Source organism: Galeopterus variegatus, unplaced genomic scaffold, assembly GCF_000696425.1.
Source record: "Galeopterus variegatus unplaced genomic scaffold, G_variegatus-3.0.2 Scaffold93, whole genome shotgun sequence".
Lineage (NCBI taxonomy): Eukaryota > Metazoa > Chordata > Mammalia > Dermoptera > Cynocephalidae > Galeopterus > Galeopterus variegatus.
Genome location: NW_007726204.1, coordinates 212,317 through 228,769, shown reverse-complemented (window position 1 = coordinate 228,769; position 16,453 = coordinate 212,317). Strand labels below are relative to the sequence as shown.

At 52.6% G+C, this 16,453-nt stretch overlaps 2 protein-coding genes across 2 annotated transcripts in view; both read right to left on the bottom strand.

The window, feature by feature from the left end:
* The window catches only part of DLL3 (delta-like 3 (Drosophila)), an 8,834-nt gene extending 6,229 nt beyond the window's left edge, over positions 1–2,605 (bottom strand). Inside the window, exons 1-4 of the mRNA XM_008582506.1 lie at positions 2,537–2,605; positions 2,101–2,382; positions 1,349–1,406; positions 4–94 (exon numbers count right to left, since the gene is read on the bottom strand). Coding sequence (XP_008580728.1) covers positions 4–94; positions 1,349–1,406; positions 2,101–2,382; positions 2,537–2,605 — 500 coding nt within the window. The remainder of the gene's footprint in view (positions 1–3; positions 95–1,348; positions 1,407–2,100; positions 2,383–2,536) is intronic.
* Positions 2,606–7,219: 4,614 nt separating this feature from the next.
* TIMM50 (translocase of inner mitochondrial membrane 50 homolog (S. cerevisiae)) lies at positions 7,220–15,205 on the bottom strand. The gene is made up of 11 exons (XM_008582199.1): positions 15,086–15,205; positions 14,018–14,168; positions 13,476–13,507; positions 13,232–13,253; positions 11,381–11,439; positions 11,170–11,289; positions 10,719–10,823; positions 10,517–10,615; positions 9,414–9,570; positions 8,969–9,075; positions 7,220–7,913 (listed from the first exon to the last, which is right to left on the bottom strand). The coding sequence occupies exons 1-11, from the start codon at positions 15,191–15,193 to the stop codon at positions 7,812–7,814; spliced, it is 1,062 nt and encodes a 353-aa protein (XP_008580421.1). The 5' UTR covers positions 15,194–15,205; the 3' UTR covers positions 7,220–7,811.
* Between the last annotated feature and the right edge of the window lie 1,248 nt (positions 15,206–16,453).

Below are 16,453 nucleotides of genomic sequence, written 5' to 3'. Positions count from 1 at the left end.
CAGGCGCCTGCGCGCTGCACGTCCCGGGCCCACGGGCCCCCGGCCGCTAGACGCCGCCGGCCGGCCACGCGCGCCAGCAGACTCCAGGCGGGCCCTGCGGGGAGAAGGGAGCAGCGCTGGCGTGGGCCCGGCCAGACCGCGGCCGACTCAGGTCTCGCGATAGGCACGGAGTCGTGGGCTTGCCTTCTCCCCCGCCCTCCTAGTGAGGCCAAAACACCGCATCGAGCCCGGGGGGTCCTTTGACCTCGCAAGGAGAACGGCAGTTACACTGCTTAGCAAGGCCATAAAGTCTTCTAGTGCACCCCCAACCTTCAATGTCGCGATCCCGTTTAGTATCCTGTGACCATCGCGATGGTAACAGTTCTCCCATAGAAACTGCAATACCCCCATATTTTGCTCCAGAATCTTTGTATATTAAAATAGCGATAAGACCTGTGTCATTTGATATCTCGATATGACAAAGGGCAATAACAGGTCTCCTGAAGTGCGATCATAACACCACCAAACTGCGCCTCAGGATATTCCTATATCAAAATGGTAACAGAGACCCCAATTACTAGGCCATAAATTACTCATCGCCTGAGACCTGGGGATACTGAGTTACTGACAGTTTTCCCCTAGCAAGGGTGTCACACCCCAACGTTGTGCCACAGGAGCTTTCTATATCAAAATGGTGACAGAACCCCCACTGTGGGATTTACATAGCACTAGAGTTCCTCCAAATTAAGGATATCATTCCATGTCTCTCCATGAGACCTTTGCTCAGTATTCTCCCTGGTGAAACTGTGGCACCCAGTAGGTCTCCCTGGAACCTCTGTATGGACAAGGAGTCAGAGCTCTGAGTAGAATAATCAGAAGTAACTCATATTGCACCCTGGGTTCTCCAGATCAGATGGTGACAGAGCAGGGCTACGAAATGCTATATTCCGCTCTGGTGGCTTCGTTTCCGAGATAGGAAGAGAGCTTCCCCACTTCGCCTGGCACTATGACCATGGACTTCTACATCTAGTACCAGGATATTTCTTTTCTTTCTTTCTCTCTTTCTTTATTTTTATTTTATTTTATTTTTTGTTGCTATTGCAGCTGGCCAGTATGGGGAACTAGTACCAGGACATCTCTATGTATGCCTGGTACTCTTTCTATACCAAAGCCCTAGATCTGTCAACACCCAGCACCAGCAGCTGTGATGACATCACTCCAGGAGCTGTGATGACATCATAGGTCCAACAATCCCATGAATGCCCCACCCTACAGACAACCCCACACCACTATCCTGGCCCTCATGTTGGGCCCCAACTCCCTGGAGCCCCTGCACCCCACACCACAGTCCTAAGACAAAGACACTCACCCCCAATCTGCTCTCCTAACTCCTCTCTCCAGGTCTCAATGATGAGAGAGAAGGTGCCCTGGTCGGGTGGAGGAAGGGAAGAGGAGAGAATGGAAGACAGTGGTCAGAGCAAGTACTCAGTGAAGGCCAGAATTTGGGGTGAAGAGAAAGGTGAAATTCCCAGAGGGACCAGCCAAGGAAAACAATGACATCCTTGGCTTTATTGAGATCTACTATGTGGTAAGCACTTTACTCAAGATACCTGGTTGAGTCCCTCAAAAGGGACCCTTGTGAAGTACCAGGATGATCCCATTTTACAGCTGAGGAAACTGAGACTGGAAAAGGTGAGAGGAGATTGGGGTTCCCAAGACAGGATGTGGAATGGTCCCTAGTTGCAAGGAGATTTGGAAATAAACATGAGCACCCTAGTTTTCAGGGATCTCAAAGGAGCAGAGGTAGGGTTCTGTGAACTTTGGGATTCCAGAGGGTGAGTTTGAGTTTCTGGGAATTTGTGGTCCCCAGCGTACAGGGCTAGGGTCAGAACACTGGGATCCCCAGAGGGGAAGCTGGGGTCAGAACATTTAGGGTCTCCAGTGGGTAGGGTTTAGAAATTTGGAAATGTGAGCTTCTAGATGGTAGTTACCGGTCTATGAATTTGGGGCCTCCCAGCGGGCAGGGTTAGTATCGTGGAAGCTGGAGGACGGAAGGGGGTCGAAGTTGGGGTGGCAGTGTTAGGCCCCCGGCACAGGATGTGCCCCAGGGCCGGGTCTCACCGGCCAGGCGTCCCGGAAGGGCACGCGCATGGGGCCGTCCGGCAGCGGCAGGTCGGGCGCGGGCGCTGCGGGCTGCTCAGAGGAGACGGGTCCGCGTGCACTTAGCGCCGCGCCCAAGACGCACGGGGATTCGGCGGCTTCCTCAAAGACCCCTGGCTTCAGGCAGACCCTGAAGAAGAGGCGGCAGGGACCCCGAGTGGTGCATGGGGACCGCGGGGCCCCCGGGCCTGGTCCCGGCCCGAAAGAGTGGATCTGCAGCTCGAAGACGCCGGCCGGGCGTGCCTGGGGCGGGGAGGGGCACAGGGTGAGGGGCCGCCGGGACCCAGGAGTCCGGTCCGCCGCGCGCCCCCTCCCCAGGACCTCCGGGTCGCAAACCACCCACCGCACACCAGCCCACGTGTGTCCCTTTGCACTCCATCTCCCGCCCGGCTCTGACCTGGGGGAGGAAAAAGAGCGCCAGCATCACCGTCCGCGACAGGAGCCGGGCCATCCGCGGGGAGACCATCGCCTTTCGGGGTCTGCGGAGCAGCAGCTGCCGGCTCCGGAGCCTTATATTCGAGGGGACGGCCCCGCCCCTTCAGGCAGCCTCCTGGCTCCAGGGGACCAAGGGGAGGGGGTCGCAGGGAAAGGGGCGCGTGCAGGAGCAACCGTGAAATTGTTCGCGGTCGTGGGCAAGGGCGATGTAGCGAGTGTATGATCCTGCGCCTGGTTGTGGGCGCGACTGTGTGTGTGGCCGAGGTGAGCGGGGGTTGGGGGCTCAAGCCTGTGTGTGAGGTCGCATATCATTTTAAGATTCTGTGAGTGAATGTGTGGTATGGGCGAGAGCTCCCACGTGGGGTTGTCCGGCTTAACGTGTGCCTGGGATTGTGAGTGGTTAACACAGTCGTGAGCCTGTAGATGACGTTAAGATCCTGTGTGCGCGCGTGTGTGTGTGCGTGTGTGCGCGCGCGCGTGTGTGCGTGTGTGTGTGTGCGCGCGCGTGTGTGTGCGCGTGTGTGTGCGCGCGCGTGTGTGTGCGTGCGCGTGTGTGTGTGTGCGTGTGTGCGCGTGTGTGTGTTCCGAGTGGGAGAACGGAGGACCGCGTGACCTGGTGACTGAGCGGCGGCGTTGTGAGACTGTGTGGCTGTGTGGCTGTGTGGATGCTTCTCTGTGCACGTGCACGTGTTGATGTGAGGTCCTGGGCCGCTGCGTGTAGTCGTATGCACTTTGTGTGACGTGGTGGTCTGTACAGGTGTCTCTAGGTGGCTGTGCGTGTGTGGCAGAGACTGTGAGAGGTTATAAATGACGGAGGGGGTGTGAACAGAACTGGGTTGGGGAGGTCCGTGTAGCCGTGTGTGCATACGATGAAGATCGGGGGTTCTTCGTGGACTGGTGTGTGTTTCCCCTCCCCAAGACAAAGCCACCCGCCCAAAGCCCGCATCGTGACGCCGGGGCGAGGAGCCGCTCCTCGGGGGGCCCAGCTGTATGTAAATGCCGCCATCTGCCGGGCGGCCGCACCCCGCCCCCTCCGGCCGCAGCTGGGCCGCGCGTTTGGCCTCCGGAAGGTGTGAGGAGCAAATGGACAGGAAATTCCGTCTTCACGTACCAAGGACTCACTCCCCCACCCCAGGATGAGTGGGAGGGGGGGACACCCCTGGGCCCTCCAGAGCCCTTAGTATTCCAGGGCCATCGCAAGAAAAGCCAGTTAGGAGCAGATGTTCCAGCCCTCTGGTCACAATCACTCTGTGCCAGGCGTTTGGGTAAAGCTTTTTAAATGGAGTGGACTCCTTTTTTTTCCAGAGTAAAAAAAGCTTAATTCTTAGAGGCTAATAATTATGGGGAAAAATTCAAGTTCGATTTCTATACAGATTTTTCTTCTAGATGAGTAAGATACAGTGATCAATGAAGCACAGCCCAGTAAAGTCAGGCATACAGTAGGTGCTCAGCAACTTTTTAATGAATGAAAGAATACCAGTCTAAAGAGTTTTCTCTTAATCCTGAGGACACTTGAATAGTGGACCATTTTGAGCACGGGAGGGCCAAGGGTTGGACTTGTTCTGGGTTGCAGAACACCCCAGGCTCCCTTTCGGTTTGTTAGTGTTTCCACTCTCTTCTTCAATAGTTTTCACCATTCGGAGTTCACCTCCTATAGGAAGCCCTCCCCGACACTCCGCAAGGGGATTAGGCACCTCCTCTCAACTCCCACAGCCCCTGTGATTCCTCTATTCCAGGGCCCTGACCCCTCTGCCTGTGCCTCCCCCATCCTGGCCCTGTCCATTCTGGCCTATGGGGTCTTTCTAAACACAGACCTGACCATGTCCTTCTCCTGCACAGACTGTTGCATGGCTCTCCAGTCCCTTCAAAATATATTGTGAGCTTCTAAGGCTGACATTTGATGATCTCCTTCCACATGCCCCCAATCAGACAGATTCTGTGGCCCCAAAGGGTAGAGCCAGACCTTATAGCCCAAAGTTATTAGGCAGCAAATTAGGCCTTATGATGTGTTAGGTGAGCTTCACGTAAGAGATATTCAAACAGAATTTGGGCAGCCATTAGAACCAGCTGTGGGGGGAGGCAAAAGGCAAATTCCTGCCCTGGATGATAGCATCAGAGGGTAATAGATTCCAGGTCTGAGATATCTAAAAAGTTTAAAACATCACTAAAATAGCCAGCTTTTACTAAGAGTTTGTGCCAAGCATGATGGTGTTTCACATGGATTCTCTTATGTGTGTTCGAAGTGTACATTAAGGGATTTCCAAGCATTTTTTTGGCTTTTCAGGACTTTTCCTTATATGCCGACCTTAGAAACCACAGAAGGCCATGCCAAGGTGACATTTGAGCAAAGACCTAAAGGAGGGGAGGGAGTAAGCCATATGGACGCTGGTGGAAAACACTTCTGGCAGAAGAAACTGCAGCAAGTGCAAAGGTCCTGAGGTGAGCATGCCTGGCACACATGCATATCCCCATGGCTTTCCTTCTCCCTTCATTCTGGTCTCCACACAAATATACCTTCCCCAGAGGCCTTCCCTGACCATTCCATCCAATCTAAAACAGTACCCCCAAGTCCCCAAATCACTGCATCTCCTTACCATACTTATTTTTCTTTATGCATTTGTTACCCCAAGAAATATCTGAGTATTGTCTGCCTCCTCTGCCTCCTCCGTGAGGGCAGAGCTTTTTTCTCTTTTGTTCACTGTTGCACCCCCGTGCCTAGTACAGGGCCTGGCAGCCAGTGCTCAGTATATATTTGTGGAATAAATCAATGAAAGAGGTGCTACAATTAACCCCCTTAATAGATGCCAAGATCCTGCCCAGGGTCACAGGGCTGGCTAGTAGTGTGACCTGAGAATCAGATCCCATTGGGGTATGCCTTAATGCTGGTGCAATCCTGCCCATCGAGTGATACCATGATGCAATGCAGCCCTAGTGCCCCGAGCATTTTAGGAAAACATCCTAGGACATGCTGCATAAGCAGAGTGTCTCAGAGGTCTTCTGTGCACAAGTCATATCCTTTCATACCCTCTTGCCCTCCAGCTTCAAGTAGGTGTGACCTGACAGCACCATTCCTGAGCCAGTCCTGAGGTGGGGGGAGAGGCCTGGGAAGGACCCACTGGGCACTGAAACAAGCAGGACCCAGAGCCTTAATCCCCACGGGCCATTCGGCCATTGGGGAACAGGGACCAATGAACAAACACACTTCTTCCTTTCGTGGCCTGGTGGACAGACAGATCTGAGTCACATTTCAAAAGGCCCCTCAGAAGGTTCCATGGGATTAAGCTTGTCTCCCACTGTGTTAGACAAACATGTACTTGTGGTTGCACTCCCTGCGTAACTCACTTTCCCTAGGGTCACATCTCCTAAACACAAGTTTTGTCTCCTCCTTTGCTTTCTGTTGGGACAGTCTCCAATTCTCAAAACTACATGCAAAGAAAACGCAACCCCCTCCCTCAATCCTGCAGACTTCTTCAAGCTAGGGAGTCCCAAGACCATCAGGAAATGCTCCCTTGGATCATAAACTGTACACCCCAAGGCGGGGGGTGGTGGCACAAATTTTAATCACTCTTGATAGATGCCTGTGAGCCTTTTTAAAAATCTAGAGTGCCAATGTTCAATCTGGCTCACACAGTTTCAAATGCATTTTAGTTATCATTAACACTAGGAAGGTCTTTTAAAAGTATTTAACTGGTACTAGCACTAGATGCTGGCTGGAGCAGGAGAGGCCAGGACAGCCAGGGGGCTTGGGTAGGACTTGTTCAAGATATTTCAATCTGTGAATAACCAGTATGGCCTGGTAACAAGCCCCATGTAAATACATACATAACCTGAGTACGGATCATCCCTTTACTCCTCACAACCACTCTACCAAAGTACTGTCAACAACCCACTTTATTTTGGGGGGGAGGGGCTGGCCAGTACACCCCATCTTAGAGATAAGGAAACTGAGGCAGAGGTGCCTTGCTGAAGGCTCAAACAGCTACCATCTGAGTGCCTCCCTGGGAGTGCCTCACTTGGCCTTCAAGCCTAGTCTATGAGGTAGGAATTATGATTATTGTACGGATTTGTACGGATGTGGAAACTGAGGCACTGAAAGGTGAAGTAACTTGCCCAGAATCACACAGCCAGCACAGAAGCTGCAGAGCTTGGCTTTGAACCCAGACAATCTGGAACCTGTACTTTTTTTTTTTTTTTTAATCTTCAGAAAACTATAGATTCACCAGGAACCAGTACTTTAAATAATACACAGCAGTGCCATCCAATGCAGGAGCCAGGAGACATATGTGGCTATTTAAATTAAATTAATTAAAATGAAACAACTAAAAAAAGAAAAAAGAAAAAAAAGGGCTGGCCGGTTAGCTCAGCTGGTTAGAGCACGGTGCTGACAACACCAAGATCCAGGGTTTCATCCTTGTACTGTCCAGCAGCCAAAAGATAAAAAATTTTAAAATAAAAAATTTTTAAATACTTTTTCTTAAAGAAACAAATAAATTCAGTTCTTCCCTCACACTAGCCACATTCCAGGTGCTCAATAGCCCCATATGGCCAATGGCTACTGTACTGGACAACGCAGACAGGGAATAAACATCACAGAAAGTTCTATTGGAGAATGCCGCTACATTGTCTGTTTTAGGAGCCGACAATTAAAAATAGGAAGATTTAATATAAAAATCCCAATTTCTGGCTTCTATTGAAAAATTGGAAGATCAAGCAACTCTAGGCCCACCTTCCCACGGAGCCATGGCTGACTGGAACTGAGCGCCAGCTGCCCTCTTGACATGGGGTGATCTCTGGTCCAGCAGAGCTCCACTGGGCCCACATTTCACATATTTCCACAGCAGCCTGGCAGTTACCTGTCTTTAAAACCCCCAGTGCCATCCTCTTTTCTCTTTTCCACACATGGGGAATCCGAGGCCAGAGAGGAAGACGCACTTTTTGTAGATCACACAGCACATGGGAAGACATGACCAGAGCAGAGATCCAGGTTTTCAGATTCCCAGGCCAGCGTTAAAAAACAACCCTGATCCAACAAAGCACCCACTCTGTGCTTTGCAGCCAATCAGCCACTGTGAGAGTCCCGGACCTCACCCCATGCCCCCATCTGGAGACTCTCTGGACACAGGAGTTGTGGCATCTGGGATGCACTTTATTGGTCATGTGGCTGCTCGAGCCTTGGTCTGGGAGCACTGGGACCTGGGGCCCTGGACCCAGGCACTGAGTTTGAGGAGGCCCAGAGGTCAGGGCTGTTTGGAGCGAGGCCACAAGCGGCTGGTGAGAGAGCCAAGGAAGAGGTTCTGCTTGTTGGACTTGGAGAGCTCGGCCAGGCGCTGCTGTTCCTCCTGGGGTGGGGGAACAGATAAAAGAGTGCAAGGTCAGCCAGGCAGAGCCTTCTCCCACACTCCCAGCCCCCAGCCCAGGACCACCCTTCCTTTAGACCTCTGCCCAACTCAGACTACTTTTCCCAAACCCCCAGAACACCAGCCCATACACAGCAAGACCCCAGACACCCAGCTCAGACACTGGCAAGAGTCACCTCTGAGCCACAGGAGCCCAGGCTCGGATGTTTGGGGGGTGCCAGACTCAAATCCCAGGCACCCTGAACCTCAGCAGCTTCTCAGGCCCCAAGCTGTCATAATCCCCTTCCCTGGATCCCAGGGTTCCCTCCCCTGAGCCCTAGGACCGTATCCAAGACACTATCACCCCAACTTGGCTGCTGGTGAGACCCCAGGCCTATCCACCACGGCCCTCTTAACCAGACTGCATCATCCTGCTCCCTGGGCCCCCAGTGCCCAATCCTGAGCCCCATAAGCCCTGTCTGGATGCTGGGGGCACCCAAGCCCAAATCTCCAAGGATTCCTTCTCTGGGCACTCAGGGGCTCCAGCCCTATCCCCAGGAACCCAACCCAGAATCTGGTCAACCTCAGCCTAGATCCCTGGGAATCTCTTTCCCAGACTCATTCATACTCTAACTCCCTCTTCCAAATGACCAGAGTCCCTCCAAGACCATCAGAACTCCTTCCTCACACTCTTGGGCCAAGTACCCAGAGATCTTTCCAGACCTGACCTAATCCACAGTCCACCTCCACAAGGTGCCCCCAGGCCTACTCAAGACCATCAGGGATGACCCCTCTCTTGAGACCTATCTCAAATGCTTGCTACTGGCTGCCTCCTGTTCCCAGAGCAGGCTGCACAATCAATTCACCCTCTCATTAGAACAGCCTTGCAAGACAGGCTGTGTTATAGCCCCTACAGTACAGACAGAGACTGAGGCAAAGAAGAGAAAGCATTTGCTGCAGGCCACACAGCCAACCAAGGAGCATGAGACAGGCTGCTCCAGGGCTCCTCCTTCAGGAGCCTCAGAACTGATCTGCTGCTGTGGGATCTGAGCACTGACCTGCTCTAGCCGGCTTTGCCGCTGTTTGAAAGCCTCCAGCGGGTCATCCTCCAGTGCATAGTGCTCCAGCACAGTTCGGACATCCTCCACACCGTTCAGTGCAATGGCTGTGGGCACAACAGGTGGGTGGTCAGCGGGCTTCTGAAGGCCAGAGGGAGTGGTGTCCGCAAGGGTAAGGGTCAGATACTAGGGGGTCAGTGCTACTTGGAATGTTTTTCAACTCTCTGAAAGGGCTCCCCTGACATTCCCAAGTATCCCCTTAATATTCCAGAGGAGCAGCACGAACATTCCGAGAAGTTCCTAAAAACTCCAAGATATTAATGGACTTCCTGAATCTCAACTGCCCAGTTTACATGAAAGACAAGCCAGAATTAAGTGTCTAGCATTCCTCTTGAGGGTCAAGGGCTCTGGGGTCAGAGGCCAGGAGGTCAGGGGTCAGTCTCACTCTTGAGGAAGGCAGACAAGTCCAACAAGACCCGGTCATCGGAGTTGCCGTCCCAAGGCCTCAGGGCAACACCATTATAGGGCTGTAGACTGAAAGCTTCCTTCTTGCAGTCCACGACTACTACACGGGCTGGGTTCCGATTCAGACATGAAATGTCCTAGAAGTGGGTGATAGTCAGGTCAACATTTGTACCCCTCTCCTCCCCGCCAGGAATGCACAGAGGGAGACAACACATGCATATATACACATATACACATACACATAACACACACAGACGCAGAGCATTGCATACACTGGGATCAACACGGCAGCGCCTCCCAAAGATCAGGCTTGCATGATGGCATCAAACCTCCCAAAGAGCTGGGGAGCTAGCACAGATTCCTAGATCCAGGGCCTAGCACCTGGAGGGGCTGATTTGGAGGTTCCCTGGGGAGGGAGCCAGGCACTTCTGTATTTATCCACTGTCCCAGGTGACTGTGAATGTTGTATGTTTAAGAACCTCCCATCCAGATAAAGAGGTACAGACAGATCTACAGCAACACACAGGGATTCACACGAAGACACCCAGACAGATCCTTCGAGACCCTCAGTCCCAGCTCATGTACTTCTGAATCCCCAAGAGCAACACAGAACCCCAGACCCATCAAGACACAGACAGAAACCCAAAAGACACCTAGACACCTAGATGCTTGGAGCCAGACTCACAGATCCCTGGATATATCACTGGCCACAGTAACAGATGCCAGGTAAAACAAACCCCCAAACACAGTCTCATAGAAGCTATTATAATTATACACGAAACCAGAAACACTCAGTTACAGACACAGAGAGATTAAAAAAAACAGCTTCCAAACTCATGTCCATACAGCTCACCCCCAGCTGTCTTCATTAGGGAGACCCCATTTTCCCCACTTCCACCCCTGGACTTTGGGGAAAGGAGAAGGGCCTAGAGGCCCAGGCCAAGCTGGAGGAAGGCTGGTGTCCTGCCATCAGGAATCCAATCGAGCAGGGTTGAGGCTAGGGGCAGAGCTGGGCCCTCCTTCCCTTAGCCAATGCCAGCGCCCCCAAACCCCAGAGGCCCACCCATGACCCCCGCGTGGCACCTTCACATGATGCCCATCCATGTATCTCGTGGCATCCCGGAACAGACGGTAGGAAATGAAGCCATGGGGGTCCACACTGTCGATAAGCGGAAATGCAGTCTGGGAGGTACAGGAGGGGGGAAAGGTCGGCCTGAGCCCTGGCCCTCCAGATCTCCCACACCTCCCACCACACCAACTGTCCCTCCCTGACCCAGAGCTTCACCATGCCAGTCTCTGACGTAAAGATGACAATTTCATACAAAGGGGCGAGCTGCTGGAACAAGGTCTCGATGCCTGGGCGCTTCTTAAACCTCCAGCCAGTGGCCAACTGGGGAGACAGTGAGGACACATTGAGACCAAGAGGCCTTCAGAGTCCCCAAGAAGACAAAGACCCAGCCTGAAGGATTCTCAGAACTAGAGTTCTCTCCCTGTCTTTGTGGCTCTTGGGGGTTTCAGGAGTACCTGGGCTGTGACGGAGGGTCTGGGTCCCACAACCAGACCTGACTTCTTCAACACTATGTGCCAAGGCACACCTACAACAACCCTACAGACTGGGTATTACTGGTAATGCCTTTTTCCAGTTGAGGGAACTGAGGCAAGGAGAGGTGACACCTCCTCCCCAAGATCACATAGCAGAGCTTTATCCCCAACCCGCTGCCTTCCCCAGGACACACCGACCACTCAGGGTGCAAGAGGACACCAGTGAGCTCTAAGACAAGCGTGTAGGGCGGCTGGTAGTACGGCTCCTGCAGAGGGTCTGGGAGGAGGCAGGGGCTGGTGGGCTCGATGATCATCTGTGGGAGAGGGACAGGGTAGGAACACTGAGACAAGTAGGCTGGTGCTGAGGATGGAGGGACGGGGACCCGGCCCAGGACTCCTTCTCACCTGTCTATAATCTTTGAAATATTTGTATGTCCGGCGTAACTGCTGTACCAGAATTGGATCTAGGAGAACACCAAGCACAAAGGGATTCCAAAATAAGTCACTGCTCACCTTCCGAGGGGTTTAGTATCTACCAGTTATAAACAGGTCTACATACGCACCTGGTTTGAACCAGCTCATTTCTAGGTCCAAAGAAAGAAGGCAATGACATACCACCTGCTCAATCTTATATCCACATGCCACCCCAGGTATAAAATAGTATGTTTATACACCAGCCCACTTAACTGTCATTATCAGTATATTTAGTCCATTTTCAAGCAGGCTTCCAGATCTGCTAGTTTTAAGCCAGGGTGTTGAGTCTAATTAAACAATGAATATATACACACTTCTGTATACTTTAAACCAGCGGTTCTCACCCAGGAACCATTTTGTCTCCCCCTCTCCCTGGGAAATTTGGCAATGTCTGGAGACATTTTTGTCTGTCACAATAAACCTAGTGGGGAGATGCCCAAGATGCTGCTAAACATCCCACAGTGCACAGGACAGTCCCCCACAACAAAGAATGATCTGTTCTGAAGCATCAATAGGGCCAAGGGTGAAAAACCCTGGTTTGTGAATAAACTGAATTTTAAGTTTAAAACAGAAAACTTACATGACTGCCTACTTCAATACAGTATTTTAAGTACAATTCTATCTATGAGGCTGCTTCTTAAAAATCACAATACTAGGGCCGGCCCGGTGGCGCACTGCTACAGTGCGCCGCTTGGGAAGCGCGGCGGCGCTCCCGCCGAGGGTTCGGATCCCACATACAGACCGGTTCCCGCTCACTGGCTGAGCGAGGTGCAGGGAGCAACACCGAGGGTTGCGATCCCGTTGCCGGTCCCGGGCCGGTATGGGCGTGACACTGAGGGTTGCAATCCGTTGCCGGTCAGTAAAAAAGACAAAAAGGAAAAAAAAAAAATCACAATACTAAAGCCAGTTAAGCTAGTGTGTGTGTACACACACACACACACACACACACACACACGCACGCTTTAAACCTGCCCTATTTATTTATTTTTGTGGGGGGCAGCTGGCCAGTAGGGGGATCCAAACCCTTGACCTTGGTGTTATAACACCCATGCTTTAACCAACTGAACTAACTAGTCAGCCCTACCTACCCAATTTAAATCAGCTATTTGATTTATTTAAGCCAGTATGACTCTACATCTGCCCAGTTAAAACAGCACACTTACTCACCTGCCCAGTGTAAAAAAATCAGTGTATTAACATGCCTGTTTGCAAACATCCCCAGCACAAACAGGTGGCTTTCTGGATTCACCAATTTTATTTTTCTCCTAGGAAGGGCCAGGTATGATAGAATTGACAACTACTCTCTACTATCCAATTTGTCAGAAACTCTCCACCAAAATTTGGTTAACCAGAGGGGGAGGGAGGAAGGAGGCATTCACTGTTTTGCAAATGAGGAGTCAGATGCGGTAGGGGTTTAGGGGTTAAAAAAGGGGGGGGGAGAGGTTGTCATAAAGAGGAGGGAATTAGGGGCTGCAGATGCTCAGAACTAAGGCACAGAAAGCCACGTGTCAGGCAATAGGCTGTCCTGTCTCCCCAAGCCTTGCTACCCCAGGCTCCCCTCCCCCACCTGTCCCTGACCATCTGCTCTCAGGCTGAGGGGCCGGGGAAGGGGGCTGGGGCTTTGTAATGCCTCCTCCCCCAAAGCCATCCAGCTGCTGATTCCCCCACCCCCCACAATGGAAGGAGGAGAGGCCTGGGGCACCAGATGGGGAGGGTGACATCCCTACAAATGGCAGAGGTGAGAGCGTCAGGGGACTCCAGAATCTGTGCTTGTTTACTCACCATTGTCGAACTCATCGGGAATCTGGGGAGTAGAGAGAAAAATGGAAGATTTGGGATGGCAGAGACAAAACCGCATCACACCCAGAAAAGGAATCTCCAGGGCTCTGAGAGGAGTAGGCAAAGGTCTCTGGAAGGGAGAGGCTCACTGCAGTCCAGAAATGACCCTGAAGAAACCAAATGGGACCCACCCTCTGACCCATGGGATGGGACTCCTGGCAAGGCCCCTGGGTCCCTTTCCCCTCACCTTGGCACCGGTTTCATCCACAGGGTTGTTTCCTGCAAGGGAGACAGGGATGAATTAGAGAAATTGGGGCTCAGTCTCCTGGATCTTGAGGGAGGAGGGCTAGAGGCATGGCCTCCTGGATTCAAGGGAGGAGGGGGCTGGGAGCCAGGATGCCTGGGTCTTGGAGAGAAAGAAGGTTAGGGTCAGTTCTCCTGGGTCCCTGAGAAATGAACGGACTACCAGGAGCTGAACTTTTTGGTGCTGAAGTTAGACATAGCTTAGGAGGCTGGTCCAAGCCTATCCTTCCCTATCTTCCCATAGGCTCTCTATAGTTTGGTACAGGATCCAGCTAGAATGAGCAGAACCTTAAGCAGAAGGGGTAGAAGGGAGAAGAAAGGAGACTTCCCACATTTCCAAGGTAGGTGTCCTAGCTGGCTATCCTACTGAGGGAGGAACCAAGGAACGAAGGTGAGTGAAGCCCTTAAGGGAAAGAAGGGGAGGTTTCACAGTGGAATTTGGGAAGCCAACAAAACAAAATTAGGGGGCAGGGGTATGTCCCTCACCGAAGATATAGATGACGCTCACGGTCCCACCGGCCCCAAGCAGCCCAGCGAGCCAGAGTGCGACTTTTTTGGCGTAGCTGGGACCCTCTGAGGCTGTCTGCTGCTGTGGCCCTTGGGCCTTAGTGCCCCCATGGCTCCCGATCTCTGCAGCCTGTGGTTGACAAGGGGGAGATCAGTCAAGAGAAAAGAGAGGTCAGGATGGTTCAGGTTCTCCAGTCCAAGAAGAATCAAGGTACTGAGAGCCGGGAAGCACACGCCCATATAGCCCCGGGTATGTGGAGGGGCATATTCCTCTTGAAGGGGCAGCTGGGGGGTAGCCCCTCAGAGGATCAAAACAGACTGTCCAGCTCCAGAATCCTAGGGGTTCAAGAGCTGACAAGCCAGGTGCCCAGGATCCCGGAGGCAACAAGACTGGAGGTTTGGAGACTAGAAAAGCAAGGCAGGGAGAATAAGAGTTCAGGGGGCCTAAATATTGGGATGCCTGAAGCAAGGGAACGGAGGGAACACAGGGGACAGGACGGGAGCTAAGCCATCCGGCTGCCTGGGGCTCAAGGTAGCAGGGTATAGAGGGGAAGGGATGGCAGTGGGGAAGGGCAATCACATGTCTGTGGCTTGGGGAAGTATAACAGGAAATTGATGGAGTTGGAGGTCAGAACGGCTGGGTCTATGTCAACATAGAGACAGGTCCAATCCGAAGCCCGAACGTCTACCTCACCACCACTAACAACGCGGAGAAAATACCCCCAGGGCCAGGCTGGGACCCCAGCGTCCCAGGACCCTTCCCGCTCAAGTATCACTTAAATAGTCACTGAAATAGGAACAGGTGAGCCCCTCCTCCGGCGTCCACGTGGGTGGGAGGTGGGGTGCAGAGAACGCACTTGGGTCCCCCACATCCAGCCCGGGGGAGCGAATGTCCACCTCGGGAGGCAGGAAAGCGCCCTAAAACGCGGGCGGCTTTCCATTCAGCACCCTGAGGTGCTGCATCCCATCGGCCTCCCCAGGTGGCGATATGTCCGAAACTCCAAGGAGCGACCCCCGCACCGGGAGTTCCACCCCCATTCCGCTAACCTGGCTTGGGGTCCGGGTGGGCGGCGTAGCCAACCTCGTGCACAGCCCCTGCGCGCCGAGCCGGAGTCCGCTCCGCAAGCGCGAGAGCAGCGCCGCCGAGGCCGCCATCTTGCGCTGACGCCACGCGGCCCCGCCCACTCGCACCCTCTTTGCCCTCCCGGGCCGGGGCTCCTACCAATGGGGTCGCAGAGGAGGGGTTGTAGACGGAAGCCCCAGAGAGTCAAAAAATTGCGGACGCACGGCCGCAGCCGCGCTTGTGTCTGACCGCTTTTTTGCCTGTCTGTGGGTGAGCCAACTGGGATAGAAAGTCAGCTGGCACCACGCCCCCCTCAGGCCGTAGGGAGTGTTGTCACCCCTGCAACTGGACATGGCGGGGGATCACACTCAATGCTCAGAGGTAAAGCCGAGACCATAATGAAGGAACCCAGTAGGTGCCTAAAAGCAAATAGTCAGGTAGTTCGTCTCACCCTCTGAGGAGGTCTGCCTTCACCTCCCAATTGCCAGAAGTGGAAACTGAGGCCCAGAAAGAGGGCTAGAAAGCCAGGCCTCACAAAGTCTTTCTCACGTGGAGCTGGGAGGCGGAATCTCATCTCTTCCGTTCCCTCCAAACATGACTACGACGGGCCTGGAGAGCCCACCGTTTCATCTGGGGCTAAGCCAAAGGAACAAGCGCCACATCTGGGAGCATAGGGGTTAATGAGGACAAGAAATCAGTGATTTAGAGCCTACAGAGAGCCATGATGAATCTCCCCCGAATTATTTTGTGTGGAAAAAAGTCTGATATCATTTGTGCAAACTTTAAAAGCATAAATATTAAGGTAGTAAAAGTACAAGGTCAGGCAAGAGAAAGTCACACGGAATTCAGGGTTGTGGTTACTGCTGGAGAGGAATTTTAGTTGCTGCTGAAGTAATTACTATCTGGTACATAGTTTCCTAAGCTGGGTAGTGTAGGCAGGTTCTTGGTATATCTTTTTGAACATCTGAAATATAATACATTTACTTTTATAAAAAGTTATGTGAATATCAAATGAGGAAGGGAAGGCCCCATTCTCTACACTGCTTCCACTCCCACCCCCAAGTCATCAAACTACAACAATTCTGATTCACTGCTACCGGGGTTCAAGAAAAAGGCCCATTAAGCCCTATATCCTGCACCATAGCAGGAATTTAGGTTTCCTGGGAGATACTGTGATTTTCACTTAGTGTAACTTATGCCTGAATAAGATGTAAGGTGTTACAAGGCTGTGCTCTAACCAACTGAGCTAACCGGCCAGCCCCAAATCATCTCTTTCTGATGTCTTCTCATACTTTCCTCTCAAGAGCCCTTAGGGTAGGCTCTATCATTATTTCCTGGTTGGGGAAACTGAG